The sequence below is a fragment of the Serinus canaria genome, chromosome 5 (genome assembly GCF_022539315.1).
Source record: "Serinus canaria isolate serCan28SL12 chromosome 5, serCan2020, whole genome shotgun sequence".
Taxonomy (NCBI): domain Eukaryota; kingdom Metazoa; phylum Chordata; class Aves; order Passeriformes; family Fringillidae; genus Serinus; species Serinus canaria.
In genome coordinates, this window is record NC_066319.1 from 19350182 (window position 1) to 19365270 (window position 15089).

Here is a 15089-nt window from a genome sequence, read left to right on the forward strand (position 1 = left end):
GCAATGGGTGGAAATCCAATGACCATGGAAGGTATGAGGCTAGGATTCGGAGGAACAGGGTGTTCTGTCAATTGGGACTTCTCTGGTGCAGCTGTGTGGTTTTTCAGACAAGCTCCCTTCATTTTCCTACTGTCTGGCCCTCGTGTTGGTGGAGAAAAAAATTTTAAGTATAAAATTACCAAGTGTTGGTAAATTGATGCATTATCTGCCTGACTCTGCAACAGCCTGAAACAAAAGCTCTGGAAGGGATGAATTGTGTCTTTTCACTCTGTGTGGGCTTGTTAATCTTGAAACTTGTGGGGGGCAAAATGGAAATGCATTTATGTATATTAACTCCAAACTGTCTCCTCCCAAGGCAGAGAGACCTGATCCCTTCCCAGGCACTGTAACCTCTCCCAGAACCCATAGGCTGCAAATGCAGAAAGTCAAATGCCCAGAGCTGATGCCTGATGTCCACTCCCCACGCTGGCAGAGCTGGTAGGTGAGGAATGGCAAGCGAACTGTGTTTCCTCATCTGATCCAATGAGATCTTTGATGTCTCAAAACCAGAGGCAAGCTGTTACATAATTTCCAGCCTACTGCAGTGGAGAGCCGCTGGAGGTGGCAAGTCCTGACTCAGAATTAGAGCCAGCTCTCTGTTGGTGTGAACTGCAGGAGCTGCAGCGTGCGAGAGCACACATTGCTGAGGTGTCAAGCAAAGTCCGGGCAGCAAGATGATAAAAAATAGCTGAAGAGCAAGCGGTGTCAGCAATGAGGCGAGCCTGGGTCCAAAGCAAAACTGATTTTATCTTCTGCCTTTAGAGCAGTCAGCAGTAGGGCTGGTGAACCTTTCTGTGGTCAGAGTCCCTCTCGCTGTAGGTCCCCAGCTGTGCAAGGTGGCTGCAGCGATAGGGGGAAACCTGCTCTCCTCCCTCTCTTGTGGAACCATAAAGCTTTTTTTTTTTAGGTCCCCACTGCATGTTTTCCTGGAACTCCAGCCTGGAGAGATGACTCCAGCATCTCTCATGATGTTTGCTTGCTCCTTTGAAAGGCTGCTTTGTAAAGCCTAGCTAACAGCTGAAAAGGCCATGTGGCTGCTTAGCCAAAGAGAAGAATACTGGGGGTGTGATGCATCCTTCCTTGATGCCAGGTTTCTGTGTCTACCTGTTTCCCAGCAAGGCAAGGCAATAATTGTGGAGGCTGTTGCAGTGCTGGTTACTGCTGGATACAGGCAGCACCAGCTTTGCTCTGGCCAAGTGCTGTCTTGTGCCAGGGGCTGCAGCAGCTCGGCTGCTGCACAAGGAACAGAATTCACACTTGTGTGATTTGCAGAGCTCAGCTGCATGTCTGCAATACTCTTTTGGGTCAAGCTGGTCTTTATTATTGTATTTGTCTCCTCGTTGGCTGGGAACCTTTGTTCGTGCAGGTCTGCTAATTTTTTCTGCTTCATCTAGCACTTTCTAGAGCAGCTTTCATGGAGCAGCTCCAGAGACTCTGTGGCAAGTGCCCAGGTTCCTTATCATGGATGGAATGCCCCAGCAGCTCAGCACTGCTGTTGGGCAGAGGACCCAGCCCTGTGTGGCAGCAGGGGCACCTCCTTTCAGGCCCTGCTCTCGTGGACTCTGTAGATGTGTGGGAATCCTTCCAAAGAGAGTCAGGTTGCTCCCACTCAAAGCATGGTCAGGGTGCCATGGCCTGGCTGAGCAGGATCCCCCCTGGAGCAGGGATAATCAGGGTGAAGTCAGGCTGTGGGGTTTTCCCAGAGCTGCTGCCTGCCTCGTTGTGGTCCAGATGGTAGCAGTGCTGCCTACTTGGTCTGCCTGGTCTGCTCTCCTTCTTACCCTCCTTGACTCACTTTCATCTCTTCAAGTGGGCTTTCTCTTTTATCTGCTGTGAGCAAAACTGGCTCTAGGAAGAGTAATTTTAGGATGTGATTTCATATTTATCTTGCAGTTTCTCCTCTATGTGGGATTGAAATGATCTCTCTGCTTCTGTCAGTATTTCGCCTCTTGTTAAAGAAAAAAGGATGGGGGTGGGAGGGTGCTCTAGATATGAGATGCTGCAGCTCACACAAATTTGTATTTTGTGAAACACTGCCAAGAATTAGGTAGGAGTTTGTGTGCAGCTGGCAATAACTTTGTAGAAAATACTTGCCAAGTAAGTTTGGGTGATGCTTTTTTTTCCTCGAATTAACATCAGATTATGCACCAAACAGTGGCTATGTGCTTGTAGAGCCTGTAAAAGTGTGGTTTAGCAGTAGAACACAAAGCCTTAGCTGCCTACAAAACAGAGTGTGTTAAGAAACGCTGTACCATTCTGTAGAAAAAAAATTTTCCACCCAGCAAAATAAGGTCAATTCATTTGAGTATGTTCTGTAACAGTTTACTTCTGTTTCAAGCTTATGTTGTTTGATGAACTGATATTAATTTGTTAATTTGAAGGTGGCTTTTAAAAAGCATACTAGCCACGTTTGGCTTGGTGACATTAAGGGAAAGCAGAATTTATCCATAATTAAATGGGTGTTTGTGTAAACCTTTTTCCCTTAAAGGTAATGACTTATTTCTTACTAGCAGGGGGATTCATTTGTACTTTGCTGTACTGCAGACATGGCATTCAGGCAAGATGTGAAGTTGCCTGTGATGGCTTGAGCCTCCTTGATGTATTCTGTGGAGTTGCAGCCAAAGCTTCTCAGCTGTTTTCCACCAGCCTTCTGCTGGCATGTAGCACTCAGAGCAGAGCAAGCTGTGCTGGTGGCATGGCTGTCACCCCAAAATCCTTCCTGTTGGCTCTGTCTGGGGGCTGGCACCACACCCATGCTGCCGACTGAGTGCTTCTGACAGGCAGCATCTGATTTGCCTCAGGCACAGTCGGATGGGCTCCATCCTGCCCAGGGTGTGCAGGGGGCATGCACTGGGAGGGCTCCCACTGGGAATGCCCAGCTCCTGCAGTGGGAGGGAGGGAGGGGAAAGTGCTGGGCACTGCAGGCACCACTGGCTTGAGAGAGGAGCCCCAAGCTGTGCTGGGACAGCTTTCACCTCCTGGGAGGATGGTGGGACTGGTATTACTCCATTGGGCACGCATGGAGAAATTTGCCTCAATGTCTCTAACAGGGAAGGGAAAGAGGAAAATATCTTTGCTAGAAAAAAAGGAAGGAATTATCAGGAAAGTGGTTGTTTTATAAGGTGGGCTCTGATTGCCTTCAAAATATTTTTTATTCCCAATGGTTTGAGTATCAGTTGCTTTAAAGAGTAGCAAACACAGACATGTCGTGAGAGGCTCTTTACTGAGGAACAAATGAAAAGTGATTATTTTCACTTTGAATTCTGTCTTTAAAAACTTAGGGCATTTAAAAATTTACTTAAGAGCTTTCTTTTAGCTGCCCTTCTTACTGGTGTATCTGAGTCAGCTATTTTGGTTTTCTGCTCTGAGAAAAGGGGTCAGCCTGTGAGATTTCACAAGGTCACTTCTATCTGCTGCAAAACATCTCCAGATTTCTCAACTGCACGTACATGGTTTGAAGTTGGGACTTTGTTTCTTTGCACAGCAGGGGAACAAAGAGTAAAGGCAGGTTTGCACCTCTCACAATAAGCATACAGCATCCCATGGTGTCCCAACAGCAGGGTGAGGAAAACACCCTGGGGAAGCAGGAAAAGCTCATTTGGGGAGAGAAGGGAATCCCTGCTCCCCCAAGCTTCCATCCCTGTTCAGCTGTAGCTGCAGTGATGGAAAGTGGCAGCTGAACTTTTTCAAACAAATGTACCTTTCCAGCTTACTTGGTATGAGTCTTCATCTGGTCTTGCTTTAAACAGAAGATTTGTTTTTCCTCTTAGCTCTGTGCTTCTGGCAAGCAGGTATGCAGCAGCAAAATGAGACTTGTAATCTAGACAGGATCTGAAACAGACCTCCACTGCAGCTTGTATTGATTTGTCAGCAGAGCCTGTAGGGTTTGTTAATGACAATTTCCTTGTCCAGCTTGCTCTGAGGGATTAATGTTCAGATTGAATCAATTCCTAAGCCTGTGACTTCTTGAAGAAAAGATGGAGAAATAACATTTTCAGATAATATTAGCATGGGGGAAGGGAAATGAAGTGTGGTTGATTTTACTTAGTTCTTTTTAAAATCTCTTTGACAGGAAAATCAAAAAATCTGAGAGGATAAGTGAAAAGTCTTCAGTAACTGTAGTAACTATATACCCCTAATCTCTTTTTTAAGGAAACCTTTAGAGTGACATTATGCAATCTCTTTAGCACATGGAATTGCTATAATACATTCATAGGAGCATTATAAATTTGTTACCACAGAGTAATGATTAATATATCCATTTTGCAATAGATACAGCTGTACTGTCCATTAGCATGTACAAATGTGTTCTATGGTTGCTGACATAGCTGCAAAAGAAAAAAAATCCCTAGAAGTAAATATCAATATCAAATATTGATATTGATATCAATAATATTAATATTATTAACTTTTAGGCAAAGTATCTGGAAATATCAATAATATTAACTTTTAGGCAAAGTATCTGGAAAATTGTATCCAGAGTGGGAAACATATGTAAATCTAATGTTCTATGGCAGATAGAGAGGAATTCTTATTTCTTGAGTGAAGCACAAGTAAATAAGCATCGCATCCTCATATATATATATGTATATATATATGTATATATATATATATATGTATATATATATGTATATATATACATATATATATATATATATATATATATATATATATATATATCACACCTTTATATTCCAAAGTAGTATAGTATTAAAGACCAGCTGTAAACTTCCCCTACAGTATATGAGAAGTAATTGCCTTGAGCTACAGGTTGAGAAATAAAGAAACTAAGTACTTTTTTTAATGAACTGAAAGCATTTGGAGGGATTAACGTGCCATATCACTCCAACTTTATCTATTGTTCAAGCAGAAAAATATTTATCGTGTAAGTGGGTTTCACTTTTTTTCCCTTTATGATTTTCTTCATCACAGATGTGTTTCTCCCTCCTTTTTCACTCTCTTGGTTTTTCCTTGAAAGTTTTTTTTTTGTAGTCATTTATTTCTGTTGAACAAATCTAAAACTTGAATGGACAGCCTGACAGCCTAATATTTCCCTCCAAAGCCCATATTTCTGCTAGAGGATCTTCATAAAACAGTCACCTTCCACTCACTGCTAACATTTGGAAATGTTGTTGGTGTTTTTTCATTGTGTGACCATATTTATCCAGTTTGCTAATTCCTGTTGTCATTGCCCAAGTGAAAAATATCTCTCAGCCTCAGAATGTCACAGAGCAATGTCTGCTCCTTTTCATACCCAGCTTTGTGATAGCTTCTTGTTGAAGGGGGGCTGCAGAGATGTGCTGCTCTCTTGGCTTGGGATGCTTCCACAGATGCCTGTGTCTGTGTCAGGGCTGAGCCAGGCTGGTGTGTGGTTCAAAGGGGCAGGTTTGCCATGCAGAGCTGGAGCACCAGGGCAGGATGCACCATGGCAGCTCATCAGGAGGCCGTGGTGGTGTCCAGGCACTGAGGTAACAGCAGTGTCCCCTGGGAATGGATAGAGATGTGCCTTGCTCCTTGGCTGATGGAAGGCTCAAAAGTGCAGCCTTGACCTGGTTCCCCATTAAAACCAGGAACTGAACAGTGGGGGAGTCATCTCTGACTGTTGTGGGCTACCCTGATACTGAATCCTTTCAGAGAGGCAGGAGGTCAATATTCTCTATCAGTGTGATCTCTCTACCTTTTTCCTAGGATGCAGTAAGAGTGTGTTATGTGGGATTGCAGTGCCTTTCTCTGGCGTTATCAAAGCTTTTCAGAACAACTGATTCACCTGGTGCTGTCAGGAGAACAAAAAGATAGGTGTTGTTTTTGTACCATTCTTGTGTTTGGGGAAGTGGGAACAAAAAGCTAATCAGGTATTTGGATGTCCTGAACTGCAAACTGGCTTATTGATATCTTCATCTGTCTGGTCCCTGAGAATTAAGTTTAGAAAGACCAGGTCCTGCCAGTTCTGCAGCTTGACATTGGACACTGACATGATCCAGCTTCTCAACACAAAAAGAATGGCCTATGGAAAGACAATAGGTAGGAATAGAGAAGTAGATATTAGGGGGCTGAGCTTGGCCTGCTGTGCAGTTAGACAAGCAATGAGCAAGTGCAAAAAGAAGAGAGTGGGACATTTTCATAGCATTTGACTCTTTGATCACCTCCATCTTGTAACTGACTTGTAGCACATGTGGGTGCACCATTATGGTAAGAACTATTTGATTTTCTTGACTCCCTCCCTGTGACCCTTCCCATTTCTGGGAGATGTTTCAACTGCTGTGTCTGTTGCATTCTCATGTCTGGCTGAACAAGAAGGGGTTAAGGAATCTCTGGCACTCACACTGAGATCAGTGCTGGAAGGAGGCATTGCAACTGACTAATCTTAATTAAGATTAATGCATGCAAAGTGGATAGCATCTGACAAAAATGCATTCTTCCATGTTCATTATATAAATAAAAGGCAAATGCATGTCTCTCTTTCCTCTTGGCAGAACCAGCTCCTTGCGAAAGGCTTGCTGTTTATGGAGGAGAAGGTCAAGCTGTGTGAAGGTAAGGATTGTAGGAAACCTGTTTTGGAAGGGAGTTGTGCTTTGATGTTTGGTCAGATGAGATGATTTGCATGTCTGGAAAGCATACAGCCCTGTCTGGTGCTGTCCTGGGGTGTCACAGCCCCTCGGGAGCCCTGTGAGGCTGAAGAGAGGGCGGGCTCTTGGAATGGCCCCAGAGCCACGGTGCTGCCACCAGCCACAACTGCACCACAAAAGCGGCAAGGTGGGTCCCATGTGGCAGCTGAACCTGGGCTCATGGTAGTTCTGCTCTGGACATGGATCCTGGTGTAAAACTGCTTGGAGCTGCCTTCTGCCTTTCCCTTCTCAATGTGATTTGCAGCTCGATGTAAACATAATTTTGGTTTCTCTGTCATGCCTTTGAGAGCTGAGCTATCAAGCTTGGTGTAAATTTAAAGAAAAGAACAGTCTTTTGGGAGTCTTTTGGGTGAGAATGAAATCCTTCAGGAAAGAAGTTGATCCCACATGGAGCTGTGTTCAAACTACTGCTGCAGAGCCTGTTGGCCAAGGCAAGTGTGGTGTGGCCACTCAGTGCTGGACGTGTGGGGAGCTGCTCACATTCAGTAGCTGTTTGCTCAAGCAAAGCCAGCATATCTTTATTCAAAACCAAGCTGCTGTCTGGTTTGACCCAGATTTCTAGCCTGCAGGGAAGATCTCTTGCTAATCACCAGGGTGTTGTATGTGGGTCATTAAATGCCAATAGATGTTTATAATCTCACGTCATTGCTGGGTCTGGATTCCTCTGCACCAGTCTTCACCAAGTGACCTCACCCAGCTGGCAGGCTGTAGGATTTGGGCCCCAAAGGAGTTAAGGGGTTGCCAGCCTCCTGCTTGGGGTGTGCTTCTTCAGCATTGACCCTGTGAGGGAGGAAAAAAGGCAGATTCCTGCATTTTCCAAGATGTACCTGCCTTGCCACTGCCAGCTCTTCAGAATGAATACTGCACAGCTTGCCAGAGACTTTGGTTTCTGTATTCATATAAAACTATTCTAGGGTCTGCTTTAGCATTATGAAAATTGAGTTTGAGTCTGTAATAAGCTGAGAGCTGCCCAAGAGTATTTTGCAGATGCTCAGGTAGTTTGGGTCAGATGAAGTTTCACAGGCAGACAGCAAAGCACCTTCTATGCCTCATTTTTCTCTCCCTAGCTTGAAGTGACACTTGGAGCCACTTGGCTGCGCAGGCTGGCATCACTGTAGGAGATGACTCATGGGCACCTTTCTTTTATAATGTGTGGGCTTGTTGCAGGTCTTGTGGTCACAGCAATGAGGATTTCTTGTACATGCTTCTTGGTTAGTTCTGTCTTCCTGGAAAACTTATACTGCCCCTGTACCCAGACAGAGTGGCTGCAGGGCATGGCAACGTTTCATCTATGTCTATTTTTCAATCACACCCTCTTTAACGTGATTTTTCTTCATACAGTCTGTCAGAATCTCTTTAAATGCCTGCAGGATTTATGATTTCTTGAAGAAACAAACCATTCCTGCTTCCCCTTCAGAAGGAGAAGTGATCTCTGACATTTCATTGTGTCTCCAGACAGCAAAGCATTGTAGTCCTGGGTAGGAGGCAGAAGAGGGAAAAATTTAAACATTCAATTAATCTGTTTCCTGGTGTCTTTTTTGCTTGCACTTGGCTGTTGTGGTACTGGGTGGCTGTTGTGGGGGTTTTGGGTCGTTTCTTGTCTGCCTGCAGTTCCAGTTTTGAAGCCATAGCCATACCTGACATAGTGAAGCATCTCTTTGAAATTTTCTGTGGTTGCTAGTGGGCTGGCTCTCTGCTCAAAGGGAGATGTCTGCAGGATCTAGTCCTGCTGGCTCTCTTCTCTCCAGCTGTGTCCTAAGCAGCACAACCCTTGGGCAAGCAGAGTGGAAGTCTGTGTGGAACTCTGCAGATGAGGAAAGCATTTCAGTACAGAGTGATAAGGCTCCTTTGAGTTGCAATTTTACATGTGTTCCAGTTCCTCATGCAGGGCCTTTAGTGACCTTGAGGATGAGCCTTCAAACCTGTCTTGAGTGAATGTCTTCCATTACTGCTCCTTGAGACTAAACTGCTTCTGAGCTCCAGCTGAGGCTTTGTGGGAGGTATCCTGGAAAATCCTTTTGTCAGAAACTTGTGGTTTTAACCCTGAGTCTGCACATGAGATTTCCAGGGATCACTCTAAAACTTGAAATAGACATTGCAAACCTTAAGCCAAAAATCTTAGAGGCTTTGGGCCCAGATGTTGAGGAGTACCCAGCTCTGTAAGTCAAACCTATGAGCATAATTTGATCACAATTGTATTCCTGTTATGGGAATCCCAAGATTCATAGCTTAGTCTGCCTTAGTTTTAAGGACCCAGTTACACTTGGGGATGTTTGTTTGAATTAGAGTCATATAAGGGTTGGCCATAAGTGGATTTCATTTGGGAACGTTCACAAGTGCCTCATTTGCCATCAGTGCCTTTGTTGGGATTCCTGACAGGTACCTGACTGCTGCTTGGTACTGAGTGGATGCTGGAGGGGGCTCAGCTCCTCTGAATGCTCTCCCTGACTCAGTTGCAGGATGATGCTGGATGACCAGCTGATGTTGGCTGTGACCTGCTGGTTCTCAGATTCAGCTGGTTTTGTGTGATCTCTGCTGTGCTAGCTGAGCATGGTAACTGTGAGCTGTGCAATTGCACAATCCTGTGCTGTGGAGTTAAAGCCTCTGGTTCAAGAGGGGCTTTACTCTTGTTGGCATTGGTCTCATGTTCAGCAGAGAACAAACAGCGGTCACAGCCTTGTGTCTCTGTTGGTTAAGGAGAAGCTTAGCTGGATGATGTCCAGTTTTGGGCAGAAACTGCAGAAATGAAGTCTCTTACCTGGGGAATTAGAGAGTACTTGGAAAATCCAACTTGCTTTTAGGGTCCCCGTCACTAAAGCTCTTGCTCCAATCTCTGTTTTCATAGGTGAGGATCGCATTGATGTCCTGTCTGAAATCTGGGATCACTATTTTACAGAGACTCTTCCTACACTCCAGGCAATATTCTACCCAGTCCAGGTAATCCTAATTGCAGTTCAGTCAGGTGAAGCAATGTAACTGCAATGCTTGCTGATGGCAAGTGGTAACTTCTCTGCCAGCAGCACTGTTTGGCCAGTGGCTAAATACATGTCAAAACCTTTAAACTAAGTCTTGGAGGAAGTAGAGTTTATTCAAGTATTAACTGTAAGAAGGACAGCTAAAATCTACTGGACAAGCACAGTGTTTTGGGCTGAATTCATTGCCAATTGTCTGCTCTCTGTGCTTACCTAAACTTGCACACTGAAACTGTTGGGCTGTGCTTTGTCTAGACTGAAGCTCTGGGCTATTTGTATTTATCATTCCTTCTCTTTTAAATAGCTGTGACTGTTGGTGCAGATGACAATACTGACAGCTTGTCTTAGAGGTATAAATCTGAAGACCAGATCAAGAGAAAATGTGTTTAACTCACCCTGATGACTTTTGAAGGGCTTATATCCCATTTGTGCCTTTGGGAAATCCTCAGTTGGGTTTTTGAAGCTTCAATCAGGAGACCTGTAAGTCTATGGGTAGAGGAAGAATGAACACTTTATGTAAAACCTTTTTACGCTGGGTGTTTTGTAGGCTGAGTATCCCAGCAGAAATGTTGAGCTGTATAATTTTTTAATGTATTTTTACTCAGAGTTTCTATATGAGCAGTCTAATTACCTCCCTGGCCTATTTTGGCTTTTCTGCCATCGGAGAAAAAAAAAAAATATACCTCATGTGGAGAATGATGTTCTTGGAAATGCTAGCCTCCTCCCCTTGACTTTTGCCTCTTCTGGAAGGCCTTATTTTTCCAGAGCCTTTTAAAATCATTTTCCCCTTGTATTGTTTGAAAGGCAGCAGGTAAAGCTCAAAGCTTGCCCTTTTCCTCTAATCCTGTTAAAGTTGGCATTTCCTAAAAGAGAAAGGACTTCTTCAAAGACTGACACTAACCTTTCTACTGTGTTTATTTTTGTTCTTTCCTTGCTGCAGATGCTTGAAGGTAGGTGTTTGACAGGTAAAACGTGCAACTATAATACCCTCCCTTTCTCTCCTTTTGCAGCTAACTCTCAGTGAGGGAGTGACCTGTTTAAGCAGGGGTTTGCTGCACTGCAGCTACCTGTGTACTGTGGAAACAGTTGAGCTGCCTGTGTCATACTCACTGATGCTAATAGTTCTGCCACTTACCAGGACAATTTACTGCCCTGCTATTAAATGTCTGTGATGAGAAGTGGGACAGAAGTTACAACACTGTGGGTAAAGCTTTTGGAATTAACTTAGTGGTGAAAGGATGACTATGGGATGTTGAGATTCTTTGAAAGTATAATTTTTTTGCTGTATTTGTCTCATCGCAATATCTGAGTCACTCAAAATGTATCAGCAAAGCTGTAAAGTTTGGGAAGTATTACCACTTTCTGGATGAGGAACTGAAAGGTAAACAGACAGGATATTTAAAGCTTTGTAGACATCTAAGTACTACACTAATGTATGGATTAAGCTGCCTAAATACATCCAAGAATTTAACTCAGAGTGAGCTGCTCTAGGCTACCACAGAGAGAGCTGCTGGTGCAGCAAGAAATAGAAATTGCTCTTATGCCAGGCCAGTGTCCTAACAACAAGACTGGGCTTTTCCTAGAAATAGGGAAGTGTATGTAACCACTTATGTGGTGTGTCACAACATGTGAGGAGAGCTCATCCAGCGAGTGCCTTCCATCACGCTGCAGTTCTTTGCACACTGCTCTGGTAGATGGGAAAGTCAATTTGTTCTTGATTCCCTATCCTTTCCTGCAAATACCTGCAGGATTATTTAGTTGTGCTCTTCTGTGATCTCAGCAATTGCCCATTCAGAATGAAACTGAGTCAGCCACATGTGTGAGTGTATGTTACCAAAGGTAGTAACTCACACCAGCCTCATATCTCAGCTAAGTTTAAACCCCAGGGCTCGTAGCTCTTGCAGAAATATGACCTTTAAGCAGCCAAGCTGGTTAAATTGCTGTACAGAGGGAAACTATGTAAACAGGTCACTCACTGGCTTTGGTATAGTTGCAGCTGTTGATGTGACTATTGGTGTGGAAAAAAGAATAGCAAATCTTGTTTTGCTTGGCACAGAAACATATTTGCATTTTGAAATGGGGTATGAAGTTAATGGGACTAAACTGCATAATAGAAATAAAAAGTTTGCAGCTGATGAGATATAGTTTCAAGATAGGTACTGGTCTTTCCTGCACATTTTTTCTCTACACAGTGATGGTTTAAAACAGCAAACTGTTTTTTTTGTGGCCAAACTCCCCTCCATACTATTGGTTTTAATTCATATTTACATATTGATAATGCTGTTAATTATGGCCTGCAACCTGTTATGAATTAATGATTACCTGCTGTTAATTTATTCTAGCTAAATATTTGCTATGTTATGAGTGCTAAATATTTGCTATGTTATGTTATGTGTGTTATGGAGATCATAAAATTATTCCCAAGCAGACCATGGGGCAGAGATTAACATACTGAGAAGAACAAAGCAAACTTTTCAGGCTGGAAAGTGCTGGGCAGAGCTGGGAGAAAAACTTCTGCTACTGAGTTGGTTGCAGTGGGGCAAGAGAAAGTCATGCAGATATTAAACATAGCAGAGGTGAAGGTGGTGACACTGGAATGCCAAATGGAGTTAGACTGTGTTTAAAAATGCTGAGAAATATTATATCATCTGTTTAGCCTGCTCCCTTTTGTTGTTGATGTAAAATAGCAATGCCTTGCAGAGGATATTCAAACTGTTGCTTTTTAAAATTGTGTTTGGTTCTAGCAGTCTTGCTAGCTTTGCTCCAGCCTAAATCTTAAAAGCTGTAATTAACTTGCAGATTTTTGTCATATCAGCAAATGCAAATGTTGAGCAAAAAGAGAGTACAGTATAGGTCAGAGGTAGGTTTAGTTAAGAAATATTCTGAAACAGCTTTGTTCCCTACCAAACCTTCTCTGCTTTTCCAGCTCCAAGAGCCAGAAGCACAAGTTACATCCAGCCTGAGCTTTTTTTGTGAACAAATTGGATGGCAAGTGGGTTTTATGAATACATACATAGTCATTTGGTGAAGGACAGGGCCATTTCTGGTTTCCCTCCAAACCCAGTGGTGCCACAGAGGAGGCAATGCCCACTTCACAATTTGTGAGACTGAGAGGGAAGAAGAGAATCATGAATCCTCAACATGAAAGACTGGGGGTGTTCTGCCACAGCAGCAATGGCAGAATAAACCCTCCTGTCTGTGTGCCCATGTGCTGGTATGATGCTCACACATCCCTTTACCTACTCTTGGATTTTGCCTTTGTTTTTTTAGGGTCAGGAGTTGACTATCCGTCAGATTGCTCTTCTTGGCTTCAGAGACTTGGTCTTGCTGAAAGTGAAGTTGGAAGAAATCCTTCCCTTGGTCCAGACAAAGGTTCCAGCTTCCATTGTCCAGATGCTGTTAATTCTGCAGGTGGGGAACCTCTGCTCTTCTTCATCTGACTCACTTGGGTATCTCGACCTCATTGAAATCATACAAACACTGGAGGAAAAGTGGGGAGAGTAGAGGGTGTGACGAAGGGGGTGTGATATAGGCTTATTTGGGAGTGGTCAGTGTTAAAATGAGAGCTGAATTTGGATGCCCTGAGCTTTCCTGGGAACAGGTGAAGATGTTGCCTTGAAAGAGATGGGTTTTTGTATTTTTTTTTTTGGTACCTCTCCTCTCCATCTAGGAACAGTGTCAGGACTCTTTTTTTTCACACAAATTTTCATCTTCTAGCTTGTCTGAATGCCTCTTTGTTCCCTGATTTTCCTGATTTCTCAGCTTTGCAAGGACAGGGCAAGTGCCCATCACAGCAGATAATGGAATTTGAATGGATTGTGGCTCTGGCTGCTTGACACCAGCACAGTGGCTGGCTGGGATGCTGAGTAGTGCCCATTTGAGGAGAAATACCTTTTGGCAGCAGGCAAAATGAGAGGTCATCTTTCAGAGGCCTCTCCCAAGAGATCTAGAGCATCTGTGGTAACTATCCTCTTTATCCAGGTCTCAACAGAATACTTTCCAAGCATGCCAAATACAGCCAATTTTATTTTTTTTTCTTATATTGCCCAGCCTGACAATCCTGAAAAATCTTACATGTTAGAGTTGACAAAATCATGAAATGGTTTGGGTTGGAGGGGATCCTAAAGATCATCTAGTTCCAACCTCCCTGCCATGGGTCAGGACACCTTCCAGTAGAGCAGAGCTGTTCAGAGCTCCACCCAGCCTTCCTCTGAACCATGTGCAGGACCTTTCCTTTGACCTTGTTGATTATCATGAGGTTTGCACAGGCCCATATCTCGAGCCTTTCAAAGTCCTTCTGGGTGGCATCCCTTCCCTCCAACATAGCACATAGCCTAGTGGCTTTTATTTCTTCTCCAGCATAATGGGTGTTTGAGAATTAAACTTCATGAAGCACAACCAAAATTGCAAAGTGGCTAAGCTGGTAGTTCTGTAGGAACTCTCACTGTTCTGATGTTCCAGTGACCCAGACTGGAACAGCAGGTGATACTAAAGTGCTACCTCAATTTCCCTGAATGTTTTTTAATACAAGAATCTTGAGAGCAAAGAGTATCTCAAAGCGACACATTTGAGGAAAAAAGCTTATTGAGGCTTTGCAGGAAGTTAAGTCTGAACGGTTTCTGAAATTGCTGTTAAATGGGTTGGTGTTATCTACCATCTTCACAGCTGTAAGCTGAACCACAGAGGGTGCTTTGCCTGCAGTCCTGCCTAGGGAAAGAGCAGGGCTTTGCCCAAGGCGTGTTAAGGCTTTTCTACAAAGAGGTGTTTGCTGGTAGAACCACCCCAGCATAATTAATGACACTGCTGCAGCACACTGTGCACATCCTCGGTGTGAGCAGCCCTCCTGCCTTCCTGTCACTGGCTCACAAAAAAGAACTGTCTGCTCAATGCCTGTAGGGTGTGGCTGTAACTTCAGCAAGGAGATTGGCCTGACCCAAACTCCATCACCTCCAAAAGCTTTACAGCTGGCATATGGCACAGTTGGGCTATTCCAGTACACAGAGAATTGACAGACCCCAGGCTTTATTCCAGAACCTTTTAAAGGTAATTTGACTTTTTGTGTTTGATTTTCAGAGTGTCCATGAGCCTACTGGCCCCACTGAGGGTTACCTACGGCTGGAAGAACTGGTCAGGCAGGTGGTTTCACCATTCTTAGGCTTGTGTGAGGATCACAGCTCCTCTGGTAGCACCTGCTTGCTTGGTAAGACATGCACATTGAACTGAAGCTTTTATTGGGCTACACAGGTTGGGTAATGAGAGGCATTTGTGCTGGGGAAGGAAACAGTGTATGACTTCATGACAGACAGAAAACAAAGGCTAAAGCAGCCTTGAAAAGGCCCTGATTAATGTTTCTGGATACAAGTTTTTGTGACAGGCCTTTTCTTGTCCTCGACTCAGTGACCTATTAGCGCCCCATCACTGCACACAGAACCTAACAAAGCTGCTACAGGGA

At 43.9% G+C, this 15089-nt stretch overlaps 1 protein-coding gene across 3 annotated transcripts in view; it reads left to right on the forward strand.

The window, feature by feature from the left end:
* The window catches only part of PRR5L (proline rich 5 like), a 53362-nt gene that overhangs the window by 20116 nt on the left and 18157 nt on the right, over positions 1–15089 (forward strand). For all 3 annotated transcript variants that reach the window (XM_050974660.1, XM_009102153.4, XM_018907792.3), the window contains exons 5-8: positions 6513–6570; positions 9511–9602; positions 12908–13048; positions 14711–14837. In XM_050974660.1, coding sequence (XP_050830617.1) covers positions 6513–6570; positions 9511–9602; positions 12908–13048; positions 14711–14837 — 418 coding nt within the window. The remainder of the gene's footprint in view (positions 1–6512; positions 6571–9510; positions 9603–12907; positions 13049–14710; positions 14838–15089) is intronic.